The sequence below is a fragment of the Caloenas nicobarica genome, chromosome 4 (genome assembly GCF_036013445.1).
Source record: "Caloenas nicobarica isolate bCalNic1 chromosome 4, bCalNic1.hap1, whole genome shotgun sequence".
NCBI classification, from domain to species: Eukaryota; Metazoa; Chordata; class Aves; order Columbiformes; family Columbidae; genus Caloenas; species Caloenas nicobarica.
In genome coordinates this window covers 15,233,310-15,250,040 of record NC_088248.1, presented here as the reverse complement: position 1 = coordinate 15,250,040, position 16,731 = coordinate 15,233,310, and the positions used below count along the sequence as shown (strand labels likewise).

General features: G+C 39.9%; 1 protein-coding gene across 1 annotated transcript in view; it reads right to left on the bottom strand.

Moving 5' to 3' along the window:
* Positions 1-16,346, bottom strand: part of HSPA4L (heat shock protein family A (Hsp70) member 4 like) — a 29,574-nt gene extending 13,228 nt beyond the window's left edge. Inside the window, exons 1-12 of the mRNA XM_065633446.1 lie at positions 16,004-16,346; positions 11,736-11,793; positions 10,109-10,249; positions 8,883-9,005; positions 7,324-7,423; positions 5,274-5,407; positions 4,109-4,353; positions 3,947-4,023; positions 2,628-2,779; positions 2,010-2,116; positions 1,478-1,611; positions 121-323 (exon numbers count right to left, since the gene is read on the bottom strand). Coding sequence (XP_065489518.1) covers positions 121-323; positions 1,478-1,611; positions 2,010-2,116; positions 2,628-2,779; positions 3,947-4,023; positions 4,109-4,353; positions 5,274-5,407; positions 7,324-7,423; positions 8,883-9,005; positions 10,109-10,249; positions 11,736-11,793; positions 16,004-16,110 — 1,581 coding nt within the window. The 5' untranslated portion in view covers positions 16,111-16,346. The remainder of the gene's footprint in view (positions 1-120; positions 324-1,477; positions 1,612-2,009; positions 2,117-2,627; positions 2,780-3,946; positions 4,024-4,108; positions 4,354-5,273; positions 5,408-7,323; positions 7,424-8,882; positions 9,006-10,108; positions 10,250-11,735; positions 11,794-16,003) is intronic.
* Positions 16,347-16,731: the final 385 nt, after the last annotated feature.

Genomic DNA, 16,731 nt, shown 5'->3' with positions numbered 1-16,731 from the left:
GAAATAATTTAAGGGTGGGGAAGTAGTAACTGTAAAAAGCTATACACTATGATTTAATCTCCAATTATTGGCTCTCTTGTCAGAATTACAAGGGGTGTAGATATTTACAAGTTTACATACCAGCTCATCATCTCTGCCTTGGCTCTTGCTTGATGATTCAGTGTCCATAGGTGTGTCATTGTGATCTCCCTCTATGTGTTGCTTCTCTATTATAGAGGCATTAGCCACACTGAAAAGGCCGTGAATATTGACGCGCACTTTAACCTTCACTTTGGAATTGTCACCATCGTGTTGGGGACCAACATTTTGAATAGTGAAACGCCCTTGAAAAAACAAAGAGGGTTTTAATAATTCCAAAAAAATAGTGAAAGAGGAAAACAACAAATAAAGTACATTCCTTGAAGGGTGTTAATTTAAATAGTAACTTTATACAATTTAAGTCAAGTCTCTGGAAACTTCCTACTTAGCTGTCATTTCTACAGTGTAAGCTGCAGCTAGATAACCTAAAATCTGGTTCCCCAATTATCATCAGTTAACTGATAAAGCAAAACCATCTTGTTAATTATCTGTATTTCATTAAAAAAAAAAAACCAAGATAACACTTCATTAGGCATTCTCTGTTGCCTTCTCTAACCATCACACTAGAGAAATTGCTCTGCGATTCATCTCAAATGGTTTCTTTTATCCCTGTAACTCAAACTTCACATTGAAGAATAAAATATTAACAGAAATTAAAGATTCTATTTGAATTTGGTCACACACTGCTTATCCACGCTTCTGGAAGCAGCGACATTGATACTTTGAAACTTGTTGGAAATATGAGTGTTAATGATGCAGACTGTGCACATGTAAAGAAGAATGTTCTTTCCTAAAGATGACAGACTCCTTCTGTAGACAACTAAATAGGTAGCACCAAGTTTACATCCAATTCCTAAATCAGTAAATAAAACTGTAAATTAGAGACTCTGAGAAGTCTGCTAATAACTGCAAGTAAGGTAATATTAGCTACCAGGAAACTTATTCATACCATCTAATACGTTAGACTCCTACAGATGCTTACAGTCAGGATATGCCTATACTGTATGTTCTTAGATTAACAGAAAAATACAGATGGATACCAGGATAACAGCTCCTTTGATCCAATTTCTTTGAAAAAATCCAGGCTGGGACATTTTAGAGAGGTTGAAAGAACCAGACAATATAGCACTAAACTCTTTGTACCTCCTTTTTCAAAGTGAAGACTGATACAAAGAAGAAACAAAATTTCTAGTAACTCTCAAAAGACAACGTTGGTGCTGTTTGATCACCCCACCTAAACCAAGAAGATCGTGCGGAGCCTTTCTAAAGAACCTTGGCTTTCCTATAACCTCGGAAATATAGAAGTACCATCTTAAAAAAAAAAAAAAAAAAAAAAAAGAACCACTTTTGCCATAGTCAAGAGGAGTAGGGTATAGGGCTTTCATTCACATGTTCTTACCTATTCTGGAATCAGGATAAGGCACTTCATGTGGCTGGGTATAGTAAGCTTCTAGGTCAAAAGGCTCTTTCTTGTGAAAAGTAATTACTTTCGAGAATGGAGCAGCATGGTTCTTACTGAAGACTTCACATTCCCTAAAGCAGTAAAATATTAACAAAGATTAAACCACTGAACATAACAGATAATAAAAATCAAGGTATGTTAATGATCAGCAGCTGTGCTAACCAAGCAGCTAACTAGTTTAAGTCTGTTTATGACAAGAGTGCCAGGTTGAAAGCCTACAGGTCTCAAAGCCGGACTATAGATTCTATGTCACACAAAAAAAGGAAGCAACTTCACACAAACATTTTTTAATTAAATGTATTTCCAATTAAGCAGTAGTTGGAAATCAAGACGTATAATGCAAAAAAATTAAAACTGTTGGAGTGGGTGACAGCTTCGAAGTCTGAGGCCTGGTCTTTCCCGTAGCTTAACATTTTTCTTTACATACACATACAAACAGACACTTTTTATCAGGCACCATACAACTTACCCTGTTCCTTCTTCGTAAGATGATTTCCATCTTAATGTTACAGAATAAGGAACAACATCTGTGATGGAAAATTCACGCACTTTAAAAGCCGGGGAAAGAATTGCACACTAGAAAGAAATGAAATTTCATTATATCCATGTAGTCAAATAAATAACAAGTACAATAATAAGTACTTTAGTGCAAAAAGGCTACAAGTCCTATAGGTCACATAGAGGCCCTGCTTACTGCAGAACTTTAACAGAAACTTCCTGTGCTTTGTAGAAAGTTAACTGAACTGAAAGAGTTAATTAAGTTAATAACAGATGCTACTTTCCTAGTGACTGTCAGTAAAGACAGCCAGCAAAGCTTCCAAATGACTCCACAGAAGTGGAACAGTGCTATGTGGTTTATCAAATTTAACAGGCCTCTCACAAGACCATCCTTCTAAGATGACTCAGTGGCAAATTACCAGGTGAAATACAATCGTTTCTGACATCGTCACTGTCACCAACTGGTGAAAGAGCAAGTAAGACTCTACATCTTGTTTCAGCTATAGTACCTTTTGGTTTTGGTTAGCTGTATTTCATTAGTACATCAAGTTAAATAAGCAATACTGAAGTTTAATTTCAATAACTATACCTGCAAGGCACAGCCTCTTGCAACAGCTTCATCAGCATTTAGTGTGGTGCTTATTTCTTTACAGAAAAAGTTAGAGATCTGTTCCTTCACTGCTGGAATTCTAGTAGCCCCACCTACTATTTCTATACTGTAGATATCTTCACGCTGAAGTTCTAGAAGAGAGAGTGCATGGCCTTAAGTTACCATCAAGATAGCAAAGCTGTCTTTGGACAACAACAGCAACAGAGTTCCCTTATCTAGACAGAGACAAGCACTGAATATATTCAATGGCCGACATGATCTTTAAAACCAGCTTTGTCACGATGTGCCCTATTCAAAATCTCTGTCCCTCCTGTAGGCTACCAAGTTTTCTAGTTACGTAGTCCTGGAAAATGCAGAAGCCAAGCATAAATGAGGACAGCTATTGTCTGAAATGCATTGTCCATGTGCATCCCCTCTCTGATATGTGTAAACTCAAGTGTGTGCAACTGGGTTTTCTTTGGCAGCACTGCACTACTGGACAATGCCTCACTCCTCACAAACAAGAACAAAATGAATCCCAAATATACTTCATTTTATGTTTAGTTTAATTTTGTTTGCCAATAAAGAAAAGCAAAACCCTTAACTAAAAATACGTAATATTAGACTGTGCTCACAGGGTAACTTTTTAATTCTGGATTCAAGATACAACTGTCAGTCCTTGAACAGTTCTGCCCAGCAGTTATTCAGGTTCTTACTCCCTGTTTTAGTTATCTAGCCAAGTCACAAGGTAAGCAGAAATTTTCTCTCTCTTTTAGTTGAAGATGCTGTAATTAGGGCTAAAACCTTTTCCTGGCAAAGTCTAATTCTCTCCTTTACACTACATTAGGCAAAAAAAATAAAGTTGTTATTTGCACATGCTTCAGATAATTTATTTTAAGGATATACTGCCAAATTCTCAGGTCAGTGAGGACATGTATGTATCACATATGGAACAGGCTGGCCAGACAGTTGCAGTAAAGAATAATAGTTTTTCCCATCATGGTTTTGGTTTGGTTGGTTTACATTTATTTTTTTAAATACTCTTTCATAGGGCCAACCTTTTCCATTACGCAGGGTGAATGAGGGTCAATAAATTAGGGTTGCAAAGTGACAGGTGCACTAAATGAGGCAGGAATGGGATCATGCATACATGACAAGCATATGAATGGAACTTACATTTAACTTTTCAGTACTTAGCTTTGCAATTCTAATAAATACAAAAATATATTAAAAAGATAATCATTAAAGAGATCTCGGATAACTGAATTACTAGTTACTTTCTTGAACCGAAAATAGTACCTAAATTAACTCCTACTTACTAGCTTGATCCATGGCTGCTCTCAGAGGAGGCTCCACTCTGGCCAGCAGGGCAGCACACAACTGCTCAAACTGAGCTCTGCGGAACAGGGAAAGCATTTCATGTCACAGGACAGCACAGAGACCCCACCTCGCTGCACTGCAGTGAAAATGATGCACAGTACCTGTTCATCTTACTGGAGACATCAAGGTCATTCATGAAGCACTCAATGTTGAGTGGAAGGTCAGAAGCATTTGCACTCATAAGCTTCTTTAGTTTTTCACATTCCTGATACAATCGTAGCAGTGCTCGGGGATTCTCTTTTACATTCAGTTTGTATTTCGTCCTAAATTCTTCAGAGAAGTAGTCTACCAAAGCCTCATCGAAATTCCTGCCACCTAAGAAAGGGTCAAAAGTAGTAGCTAAGACCTGCACAGAAGTGAAAGAGCAGAGATTAAAAAGTTTTTAGATGATGTTTGCTTAGATACAGAGATAGCTTTCATACAGACACTGGCTTTAGAAGTTAACACCTTTAAACACAGGTTTGATATAGGAAAATTAGTTCTCTCACCATTTTCTATGTAGTTGCCCAACAGAACTTAAAAAAAACCCCAACCACTCCTCAATTATTTAGTTTTTGCCCTCCCCAAATAAAATACTATTGCATCTACCATGGTATTTCCTACCATACTGCAGCCCCTACCCAGTTTACTAACTTAAAGACAGACTAGGATAGCTATTTTGTCATCCTATTACTAGTTCTGTGTCATTTACTTGAAACAGAAAAACCTTCTATCATCTTCATATGACTTCAGATGACCACATTCTGCTACCAAACAAATATACAAAACCACTCAGCCATCAGTAGCTCAAAGACAAAAATATCCAAACTGGAAGAGAAGACTGTTCTGCTTTACTTCACATCTTACTGAATTTAGATTTTGAACCATCATGGGTGGCAGAAAAAAAGAAAAAAAATCATAGAGCAATTCAGGACAGTTCAACAATTTCCCATATACAAGTCAGACGCACAACTACAATGCTTATGAGACTACCAGAAAAATGCATATACTTAAGTGATAAAACATAGCATAAAAACCGTGCAATATGCTTAATTGCCAAGTACTTTTCAAAAAACTCTCTGGGGTACTTCCTTTCTGCATTTTATAAAAATGGATTTGCAAAATAGCTGAAAAATAATAAATGTTTTGTATTCTGCATTTCAAAAATATTTGCTATAGACATTTATTTATTTATAAAAATACCCCCAAATTCCCACAGAACAGTATTTTGAGTATTGTACAATTAAGTACTTCAGGTATATGGGATTATACTGTATAAAACCTTACCTTCAGTTTTCCCTTGTTAAAAGCACAGATTGAAACCTGATATGCAGAATGCCCCATATCTACAAAGACCACATTTCTTGGCTTCTCTTCCAAGGCTGGCAGATCTTGCTTATATATCCCATAGGCCAGTGCAACTGAAAAACACCAACCCGCCACGTCAAGGGAAAGCTGTACACAACTGTAAATACACCCTAAAAGCACTGCAGAAAAAGGCAACGGAAGGACACTACTTATGGTTCCTCTTTGTGAACATCTCCATTACTCTACTCAAATAGAACATAAGGGTCAAAAGGGTCACAAGTTTTAGACCATAATGAGTCGCCACGTTCTTTCTTTTCATTTTTTACTGTTTGATTTATAGTTACACTAGTAAGTTACCTCATGTTCATTCATATAATTGACATTTAACTATTCTGTATAACCTAACATCTCTTTCCAACAACAACTGCATGCTGTGCGCCTCCAAAGCACTGAAGTCAGTAGTGTATGTGCCACCATAAATATAAATTTTTAAATCCAGGATTTATAAGACTGATTATTTTTGCTTCTGTTTAAGAATTATTGTTCAAATATAAAGCAGCTCACCACAAAGAAAGTTAACAAGTTAAAATCACATTTTTTACTGTCAATGGAGGAAAGAGATGTCAAATGAGGACTTAATGCTCCTAAAGCATCACCTTGTATTTCAGTTCTGCTTGCAGACAAATTAACATTTTAATTTGTGACATTTCACAGATTAAGCCTCATGCCTATACCTCTCCTTTGAAATGCCTTACTTTCAATATTTTTACCTCAGTTTTGCAAAACTCAAGCATGCTCAAGAGAGAAAAAAAATGTTTTAAAGACTATTTTATAAGAATCTAAGATTTCAATGCCAGCACTTATTTGGAAAGTTGCTTGAGACTATAAATCAAACAATTTCAATCAAGGAAAAAAATAAGTTACTGGTTTAAACTGCTCCAACTTTAGTTCCCATGAAGTGTAACATATTTTTATATACTACCAAGAGTCCACCAAAACCAGAGGAGGGCAGTAAACTTCATAGAAACTACTTCATAGAAACAACAGTTGTGCCAATGCTACAACTGACTGGATTTTCACAAATTTCAACTGTCATTCTCCCACAGACTTATGCTTGACTTGATTTAGACACTTTGAAAAGTCATACAGTTTGCTTCCAAGTATGATCAGCAAGTCTGCTTCCAGAAAAAGGTCCATAAAAATGCAGTTTGCGTAGAAGCAGCTTTTAACGCATATATACTAAGTAGTTGAAAATGAAAAATCTTTGGATTACATGTTTTAAAATTTCCCTTCAATGTATTTCACTTCAAATAAATATTAGCTTATGATAAAAAAGTATTTCACCAATACTTCCATTATTTTTAGTCCAGCACACCCATCTTCCATTAAGCTGGAAAGAAAATTCAGTTACATCACTGTTTTGTCAAACTGGGGAAAGAAGAGCTATATTAAGAGCTAACTGTAAATAAACTGAAAGAGATACAAATAAGGTCATTTGGAAGTGCAATGGAGAGCAAAAGCATGGGAAATATCACGCTTCTGAAAGACCTCACTACATACCTATAAATAACGTACTTACTGTAATCGTTCAGACAGATGCAGGTGACATCTGATAATGCCGTACTATACCAGTTTTTAAAAACACAATTGAGAATTTAGGTCAGGTGCATACCCCAGCTGGATTATGAAGAGATTCCGAAGCTAGCTCAGGCCTTCCCAATACAGCTGCTATAGCTGCATGGCACAGCAGAGACATAAGAAGAGATGCCAGCTTCACTTTGGCAGCAGGGCAGCTGTTTTCAGGTGGGACTCTAGTCAAGTTAGCAAACCCAGCCTCTCATCTTGTCTCTTAAGTGCTGAACACCACCCTGCTGACACGGTTGTTGTGTTTCCAGTTCCCAAGCTGGATTGGGCAGTGCTAGCCTAGGTAGCTTTTTCCCAAGCTCCTCATTGTGTAACAGGAGTACGTCATCACTCTCACAGATTCAATAGCCTGAATGAGTAAAAAAAAAGTGTTGCTACCCTTTACCTGCTGTAGTTTCATTCATCAGTTTCAGACAATTTAATCCTGCGATCTGTGCAGCTGCCATTACAGACCTTCTCTCAGCATCAGTGAAGAAACTGGGTACCTGTTTCAAAAAAAATAATTACACAGGATATTATGAAATATAGACTTTTTAATTTGAAGAAACAATGCTGTAAGTTTCAATACCACAAGAAACTGCTATATGCTAACCTCACATTAATAAGGCAGCCTGAATTGAACAGCTAGGTAATTCATTTTAGTGCATATTTTAATTTAAACTTCAAAATACGACAAAAATGAAGTGACAGCCAAGAGCTGCATTTTAAACAAAGTAGATTTTAGCATGAAACAACTGAAAATGTTTTTTCGGACTCTTCTGATGAGTCTCTGATCTTAAAATCATTACCTGTTTCAGAAAACGTTTGTATAGCATAACGTCGACACAATAAATATTCATACGAAATAAGTTGTTGCACTACAGCAGTACCAGAACTAAATGCTGAACTGTGTGTTACAACTGAACTTGCATCCAATTTTTAGTTATCACCTCCAGCACCGTGCCAGCTTACAGTGCACTACAATATTCAGTTCCACCAAAAACAGCCAAAGCACAATCAGAGCCCATTTAGAAACCAGCTGCAATCAGTTGCTACATCTGCTACTTCTGTGAAGTTTCAGACATAGAAGTGCATTCTAGCATCTATTTCATTAGCTACCATTGTGGTGTATTACCAAGGAACCTTGTTTGTGTGGGAGGTATTCTCTGCAAGTGTCTTTGTATACGATAAGGAAGCAAGGAAGAAGATCAAAGCAGATTTCTAACAGCCAAGTATAAAGCTTTCCGGTTCTCATGTCTGTCTGACAGAGAAGGGATAACCTCAATACTTCATGCCCAGACTTCTCACCAGAAGTCAAGCAGTAAACAAAGAATGTGAACAGCAGATATTTAGGACTTTATATCAGGAACAAAACCTCATGTTTTCAAGCTCTCTGCTTCCACTCCCTTCCTCCCACCCATGGGTGTGAACACTAGCTAAAAAAACCCAACACAAGTAAACTAGACAAATAAAAAGACCTTTTCAAACAAACACAGCTAGTTTGGGCTTCTCAAATTGCTAGTATGACCCTCAGAGCCATAAAGTTCAGGCAACTCAACTACACTACAACCCACTGTTCAGCTATGTAACAATGAAGAAATTTAACATGAATTTGGAAAGGTTCTGAGGAACCAAGGAAGACAAGGTTACACATGGGACAGTTCCCATTTATTACTGGAACTATATTAATCAGGATTACTATATGTAGCACTTTGAGTTAGCCAGTTTCAATCAGTTTAAGAAGTATGTTCTCTCTGAAAGCACATTCTTAACAAATTTTCGATCTCCTCATACACGATTACGAAAGTATCCTTATTTGGAAAAACCTATAATAAAGGCCCATTCTTGGGGGGTGTGATTTCTATCCATTACTTGTATCTCTTACCATTGCACCATGGCAAAAATGGTATTAGCTTACACAAAGTTATCTATATAAAGAATCGCAATAAATACATTACAACTTACTGAAATCACGCAGTCTGCCACTGGCTTCTTCAAAGCACTTTCTGAAGTCTCTTTAAGTTTGGCCAATAACATTCCTGTAATCTGTTCAACTGCAAACAGTCTGTCTTCATCCAGGTATCTTACCTGAAACACAGAATTGCACTTCTGTAATAAATCATCTCAACTTTTCTCTAAGATGTGCATCTTAGACATTTTTTGGGGAATTCTGAGCAATGAGACCCAAGTTTAGCACCAGACTCTCCACATCAATCGATGCTATGGATTTGTGTTACTTGCACCAAATCGTATCAGTTCAGTTTAGCTGAAAGTTGTTTTGTGGGAAACCTCAACATCTGAGTTATCTTGAAGGACTACTCACAATGCTACAATATTTCTGTTCTTTGTATTAAAAAAATTAAGTAAACCCAAACAGAAAATGCATGATACCTATAGAATCACATGCATCCTAACAAGAGCTAAAAAGAGTTTTGGAGCAAACCCAAGGAACATTTGCTTCCTGCAAGGGTCACTCAAGCACATGAGGTGCAGAAGGGGCAAATGAAGCAATTTTAACGGTCCTGCCCTGCTCAGGAAACACATCTAAATCTTCAGCCTTCATAGGAGCTTCTATGTTCTGAATTCCTGACGAGTTGCCATCTCTGTAGCAATCCCAAACACTTCCAGGGAAACCCAGAAAGATGCGCAGCAGCTGTATTTACACTGGCAATTAGCACGACACGAGCAGGTAACACAGAAGAAACTCACGTTGTATGGTACAAAGCCACACCACAAAGCAAACCAAAGTGCACTAAGATGATTGGGAGATTTGCCTCAGAAGTGCACTCCCAATCCAAATTAAAATGCTAAAAGATAGATACATTCAGAGACTGAAGCCAGGAGGCCTGAACTTTGAGCAGTTTCCAGTCATTTAGTTTGGAAGCAAAATAAAAATAACTTGTTCAGATTACATCTTCAGAGTGTTACCTTGTTTTCCTGAAACTTGGTCTCTGCATGTCTTTAAGACCTAAACTCAGATGAGTAATACACACTGTAATTATATGATTTGGAAGTAGATCTAGTAAGATAAGGCGAAAAGCTACTAATGTGACTATAGAAAGATGATACAGTTGATGAGAAACCTCAACAGACAACTCAGAGAAAGTACAATATTTGAGCACATGTTACTGCAAAGGTCCAAAGTGCTCATCTCTACCACTGAAGATGTTCTGCACAAAGCTCTAACTCACCTTAACTCCTACAGAACCATTTGGCATCTTCTGAAGTTCATAGGGAAGTCTGGCCCTTTCAGCTTGTATGTAAGGATCTTCAAATGCTCTTCCATGCAGTTTTTTGAAGCCGTGTAATGTATTTTTTACATTTGTGACAATCTGTGGAGAAAATATTTTATTTTTAATTACCCACAACATGCAGACAATAGAAGACCATCCAGAAAGGAACTCTGGCTATGCTGTGCTTAATGCACATATTGAAGACCCGTGTCAAGCCCCACAAATTTACTGGAAAGCAAATGGTGGAGAGAGATAAAAAAGCATCAGATTTTTAATCTGTGGTCTCCATTAAAAAAATAAAGTCATGTTTACTTCCCTCTTTAATATCCACTAGCTTGCTCTTAGCAATTTTCACTTTACCTTTTATTTTAGAGCAGCTGTCTGAAATAGTGTGCCATATTTGAGATCATATTATATATTGTTTCAATGGCTGTCAGCAGGAATGAGTGAAGTTATTAACCACATCAACTTTAAACGAAGCTTCAACAAATTAACGCATTTCATTTCAAAATTCTCCTCTAATTCAGATCCCATCTGGACATAAAGCCTTCCCACACCTATTCTCACACTAGTGTTTCAATCTAATTGCTTTAAGGACAGACTTCAAGTAAAGAAAGGACCAGAACAAACACATAATAACAAACAATATTTAAGCTATCAAAAGAAATTACTCTATGGCAATTTCTCCAAGATAAACTAGTCTACTTTGCCAGTCTAAATAGTAAACTTAGTAGCTGGGAAAAATACTGACAGGACATCTCTTTGCCAGCAAAGTTTGGGTGTTGAGCTCAGATAAAAAGTGGAGTTTCTCAGAATGAAAGTGATGCAGCCTCTGCATATAGTGGCTGCTCACGGCACTACCAGTGGGCTCTATCAGCTTTATATCCGCCAGGCAAAGCAGCTTTACATTTCCAGTCACCTACACTCCACGCTAAAGGGAAGGAAGTCCACTTCTTGGCATGCTAACACGATGCATGAATGCAAAGAAAGAGAAATACTCAACCTATTTTGCATTCGTAAATTCACACTGGCTATTATGAATTTTTACATATTTTCCTTCCAAATGAAGGTTTTCCTAGGTTGCAAGTGAATTTACAGAGGATTAGAGAAATTTTACTTCTGTTCAAAGTTCCAAATTAAGACAGTGAATTACTAAGATGCATTAATGTTACGTTATAAGCAACAACCAATATCTATACCAAACTTTCATTGTTCAACTTCAGTTTCAACATTTCTAAAACATAAGCACAGTATTCCTCCCCACTTTCAATGGAGATTTAATTATGAACTCTATTCTTGCTGTCATAAGTAAACAAGCAAAAAAAATCTTTTACTGGGAAAGAAAGAAGGTGTTCTGTTTCTTCCTATTTCTCTACTCTGAACGACAAAACAATGCAGAAATACTGTTGCCATTTTAATACAGGGAATGTACTGCTGAAGCAGGAAATCTTACTGTGAAATGTACACTTATTGTAGAAAACTTACTTTAAGACAGCGAAATATCAAGTTTATTCATTACTTTTCTTTCCACAATTCAACAGGAGATAAGTCAGGTAAGTAACATGGTGTGTTCTGATCTGTTTACCTGGCTTTTTGCTGCATTCCCAATCGCCCGGGTCTTGGATCCTAAAGATATACATGCTCTAAGTAAAAACAGAAAAAAAAGAAAAATCAGCTTTAAAAGAAAATATTATCAAGTATCTACATGGTACTCTAAAACACCCACAAAAACTAAAGTAGCAGAACACAGATGTGGTATTTAACAGCATTCTTGTGTGATGCACCAGAACTTGCATGGGAATTCCAATTATTTTGTGCTTTGCAAATTAGTTTAGAAACTGCAAGCAACCACAATTGTTTCCATTACAATTGTATTTAAGATATTCTTTAAAAGCTAACGTGTTCTACAGATCTTATCGGGAAGGTAAGGAATTTATGGTTATTTTCAGGTTAGAGCCTGTAACCAAAGAACCCTGTGACATTTGGTTCAAAAACCTGAACTTCACCAGTCAGGTTTCCTTGACTGAACAACCCTGAAGTCTGTTAGTACTGCACAAGCCATTAGCAACAATAATCATCAGACAACGATTAGAAAAACCATCTAAGCCCAGGGTAACTGAACAGCCCAGTTCCACAAACTGTTGAGCACTCCTGTGACTGAGAACTACCAGGTATGCACTGCAAACAGGCACCAAGGGAGATGTCTGGAAACGGCTTCCAAGGGATTGGGAACTTCTCCAGTCCATGGTCCCTTGCAGCACGCTGCTTGTCAGGTTATCACTGAGCAGCTCTCCAGGCCTCCCCTCCAGGCCTCCCCTCCAGCCCCAGGAAAGACTGCCCCAGGTCCCCAGCCACCAGCCGGCCACTTCACTACTGCCTTCGGACACTTTTCTTTTTAAAGTTGCTATGGCCACACCTCCACTTTACAGATTTGAAACAGAACTCTTTCCCCAAAAAGGAATTTATCTGGCTAAAACCATTCAGTAGTAAATAACAGCTACAACCCAGATTTCATAAGGTTCAAATTTAATGGTTTAATGAATGCATAAAGGTAGATTGCTTCCTTCCTCCTCGCCATCTACACTACCATGAGGGCACTGTACGTCATCAGATCGTACTATGTAGCAACCTCTTCTGCTATACCACCATACTAAACAGGCAAAACCTTCTCTATATTTAACTGCTGCAAAAAGACAACGCACTGACCTACATTTTCAAATACGTAGCTCAGCTTTTGCAAATGGCTTTTACAATTTTTAAGGGTGCTTAACACTACAGTTCTCAATTACACTTTCTAATAATGAAGAAAAGTCAGACAAAAGAGCGATTTTAAAAGCGTGGAAATGGTTTACAAGACATTTATTTTGTGGATAACGATTATAACATGTTAATGCTATTACGACACACTGTTTCAGTGTAGGAATTTGACTCTGTTGATAGTAGTGTTTGCAAATACCCCTTTGCAAAGGATGAAGCATCAAGTCACAAGCTACTTAGCCCACTAAAGTTCTTGCCATGGTTTACTTCAATTACTCAGTTCCTTCCAGCATAAGGGGATGGATTGCTTCTCCCTCCCTTGGCTGGGAAGCTGAGATGTCAAAAAATAAAACATGCTCTTTGGCTCCAAACACTTCAGTCATACCCAATACAGCCCTTTAGGAAGCATATCCACCACAGGGATACAAGCGTGACAACTCAACTGTCTCCCTCACCACCACCCTCAGCCTGCTTTGAAGAGGAATTTTGAACAGCACACAGACTTTTCTAAAGGTAGCAACTCCCTTCGCCAGGACATTTCAATCCTCTCCATGTATTGTTATGAAGACGACGTTACCTGTGATTACATTGATTACGCACGGTCTGGAAAAAGCTACTAAAAAATTAAGAGCTGTCAAAAATCAACTGTTTTTGCACAAAACCACAGTGGTGAGGCACAGCAGTTGGAAGGGCCATTTGCCATGAGTTTAGCATGCCAGGCTCACTAGAAATGCATCCAAGACTTGCTGGAGTTCCCAGTTTGGAAAAAGCTATGTGTCAGTTAATATCCAAAGAGATACTAATGGCAAAAGCCTCGATAAGTACAAGTTCTACTGAAATGGATGGCTTAATGGCAGAATCTTTTTCCTTTCTTTCTAAAATACTTGTGCTAAAGAATATGATGGACATATTACAAATGCTAACAGTCCCATGCCTTAGATTATAGGATAATGCAAACAATAAAGGATCACCCGAATATTGTAACAACTGAGACACTGGATTTATGACTTAAGAGTGTTATATTAAATTGAGATAGCACACATCTTCTGTAAGTCTACACCGCTGTTGTCTGGAGCACAGACACGTGCACTAACACCATACTGTTCACAGCTGTATTGCACAGATATCTGAACCAGCTCTAAAACTAGAAGCTGGCTGCACTAATTAGCCTTGCCCAGAAAGAGCAATTAGCCCTGTAGAGCACAGCCAGGACTGTCCTATCTTTAGGACCTAACCCAGTATCTTTACATGGCTTAATAACAGCACACTGCGCATGAAAAGTGTACTAGCTTGTCCAGAGCTAGTTCAGATATTTTTATACCACACTACACAGACACAACAAACATTAACACACTAATTCTGGGAGTAAGTCCCAAGTATTTGGGACAGATCCAATCAATGTTAACTATTAGCTAACTTCAAGTATCTAAATGACATAAGCATCTCCATAGGAACATATAAATAGTTAATTCACTGTGTTGCTATGTGTAATAAGCAGCACAGCAGCAAAGTTTTGATTAATCGTTAGATCTACTTAAATCACTCAAATCTTGTTTCAAGTAAGGTTTAGTTACTACGATAAGCTTCCCTTAATAAGCCCATTATATTTCTATTTACGTTTTTTGTTTGCCTCAAGACAACAGCATTAGAAAGGAAGTTCCTAGTGTTCTATATTACACTGTAGAGAAAGAAAAAAAAACCCAAGGAAAATGTCACTTGAAGTAACTACTGCCTGTGCTTTTAAAACCCTTTCATAATCACTTTGTGAATGTCTTGAAAGTACCGTTACTCAGACATTAATGTGAAAAATTATTAAATCCAGGGAAACCTCTGTGAAGTCTACCTGGAAAAAAGGCACTCCAAGAATACCTAAGAATTGGAAGCACTCTTCTTCATAAGAAGGAGGGAGACTGTGGCTGCCTGAGGATTCTTTGGGCAACAATTTCAAGGGGTTCCTTCCACAGAATCTGAAAGGTCCCAGAACTTCTCACAAAATGTGCACAAGGATAATGCCTTCTGGAAAGTTAATGTGAAAAGTGTACTTTTTTTAAGTAGTAAAAAGAATTCTGAAGGGTATTCTGGTTAATACAGACAGTATGCATTTTAGCACTCAAACTTCTTTGTACTTCTAAACAACTTTTTAGAAAGTAGAACAAACCCTACATTTGTCTGACATCAAAAAGACAGCAATGGTAAAGTTACTATGGCCTCACATCGTACAAACGGCTTTCTGCCGTTGGCTACAAATTCCTTATATAAAAGGAAGCACCATCCAAGACTCGATTTTTATGAGTATTTATACGAATTCCTGATTCCTCCTTGAAAATTACACACAGATAGAGCTCTACAAATCCTAGACGTATCCCATAGAAACAGAAGAGAAAAATCTCCACCTCCTCTTGCGTATCCCATCATCACGGCCGTTGCCCGCTGCCCCCCCAGCTCCGTGCCAGACCCGGGCACGGCAGGGCCGGCAGATGCAGGTTCGGCACAGGGAACTCATCGCGCCGCTTCTGCTCCGCCGGTGAACCAACATCCTCCCCTCCAGCCTCGCCACCGCTCCATCGTAAAACTGTTAATGAAAATGCTTCAAGCCCTAGCAACCGCTCCAGAGTTGGAGAAACACATGCACTTGACCGAGATCTTTGCTACACGAAACTAAAGTGCTACCAGGAAAAGAGAAAAAAAAAAAAAATCCATTGTGCCTCAGGAGCCGTGGGGCACATCCAGCACCACGCGGTATTTCAAGGACACGGAAGAGTCGAAAGCTGGGGCGGGGGGGGGGTGGGGTGTGCGTTTCTCGCATAACCTCCTGCACCAACTTCAGCATTTCTGCGCCTACTTAAAACATCTCCGGCGCTACCGAGGAAGTGGCGCTCGGCCGGCAAGCGCGGCCGCGCACGGCTCCGCAACGCTCGCGAGGCTTCGGCGCCGGCCGGCAGAGCCCCGCTGCGGGAGCCGGGGAAGCAAGCGGCGCTGGGGCGGGAGCGCCCGTGGGCCGCGAAGAGGACAAGGCCCCGCGGGGACACGCGCGTCTCCACCCGCCCCACAGCGCCGGCCGCCGCGCACCGCGGGGCCGGGAAGGCCGGTACTCACGGGGTGCAGCGGTCGCTGTACTCGTTGGCGATAGTCTCGATACCGCCGCTCCGCGCGACAGCGATGTAGCAGTTGAGGAAGCCGAGGTCAATGCCAACCACGGACATGGCTGCGCCTGGTGCTTCCCGCGCCCCACCGGCCTGTGACTACAGCGGCAGCAGAGACCGTGTGCGCGCCCGGGACCCGGCTCCTCACCCGGCTCTCCCTCACTGCGGAGCACCGGCCACCAACCGGCAGTTACTCTCCTGTGCGCAGGCGCGCTGTGCCGGCCGGCGGGGAATCCGCCAGGCGCCGGCTGCGGCTTCGGCACTTTCCGGAAGAGCTCGGGCTGCGCTGGCTGCGGGCGGTGCGCGTTCGAGAAAGATCTGGAAGGGGAGGGAGCAGACGTTATCTAGAGCGACACCCCGCGCCCAGACGTCAGAACTGCGGCGGGACACGCCCCGCGCCCCTTAAAGGAGCCGCCCGGCCGAAGAGGCGGGCTTGGCCTGTGGTGCTGCTGCTGTGGAGCGCGGCGCAAAACGCTGCTGCTTCGCCTATCATTTTAATTTATCTTGGTTGCAAAACAATATAATTTAATGTGATTATAACAATGCGGTGCAATTACTGCCGGGCGATGGTGAGGCTGACTGACAATCGTGGTCGGTAACCCTGAGTCACCCGCGGGAGCAGCCGAGGTTGCCCGGCCTGCAGGCCCAGGGCCCTGCCCGTCCGCTGGGGCGGCAGACTGG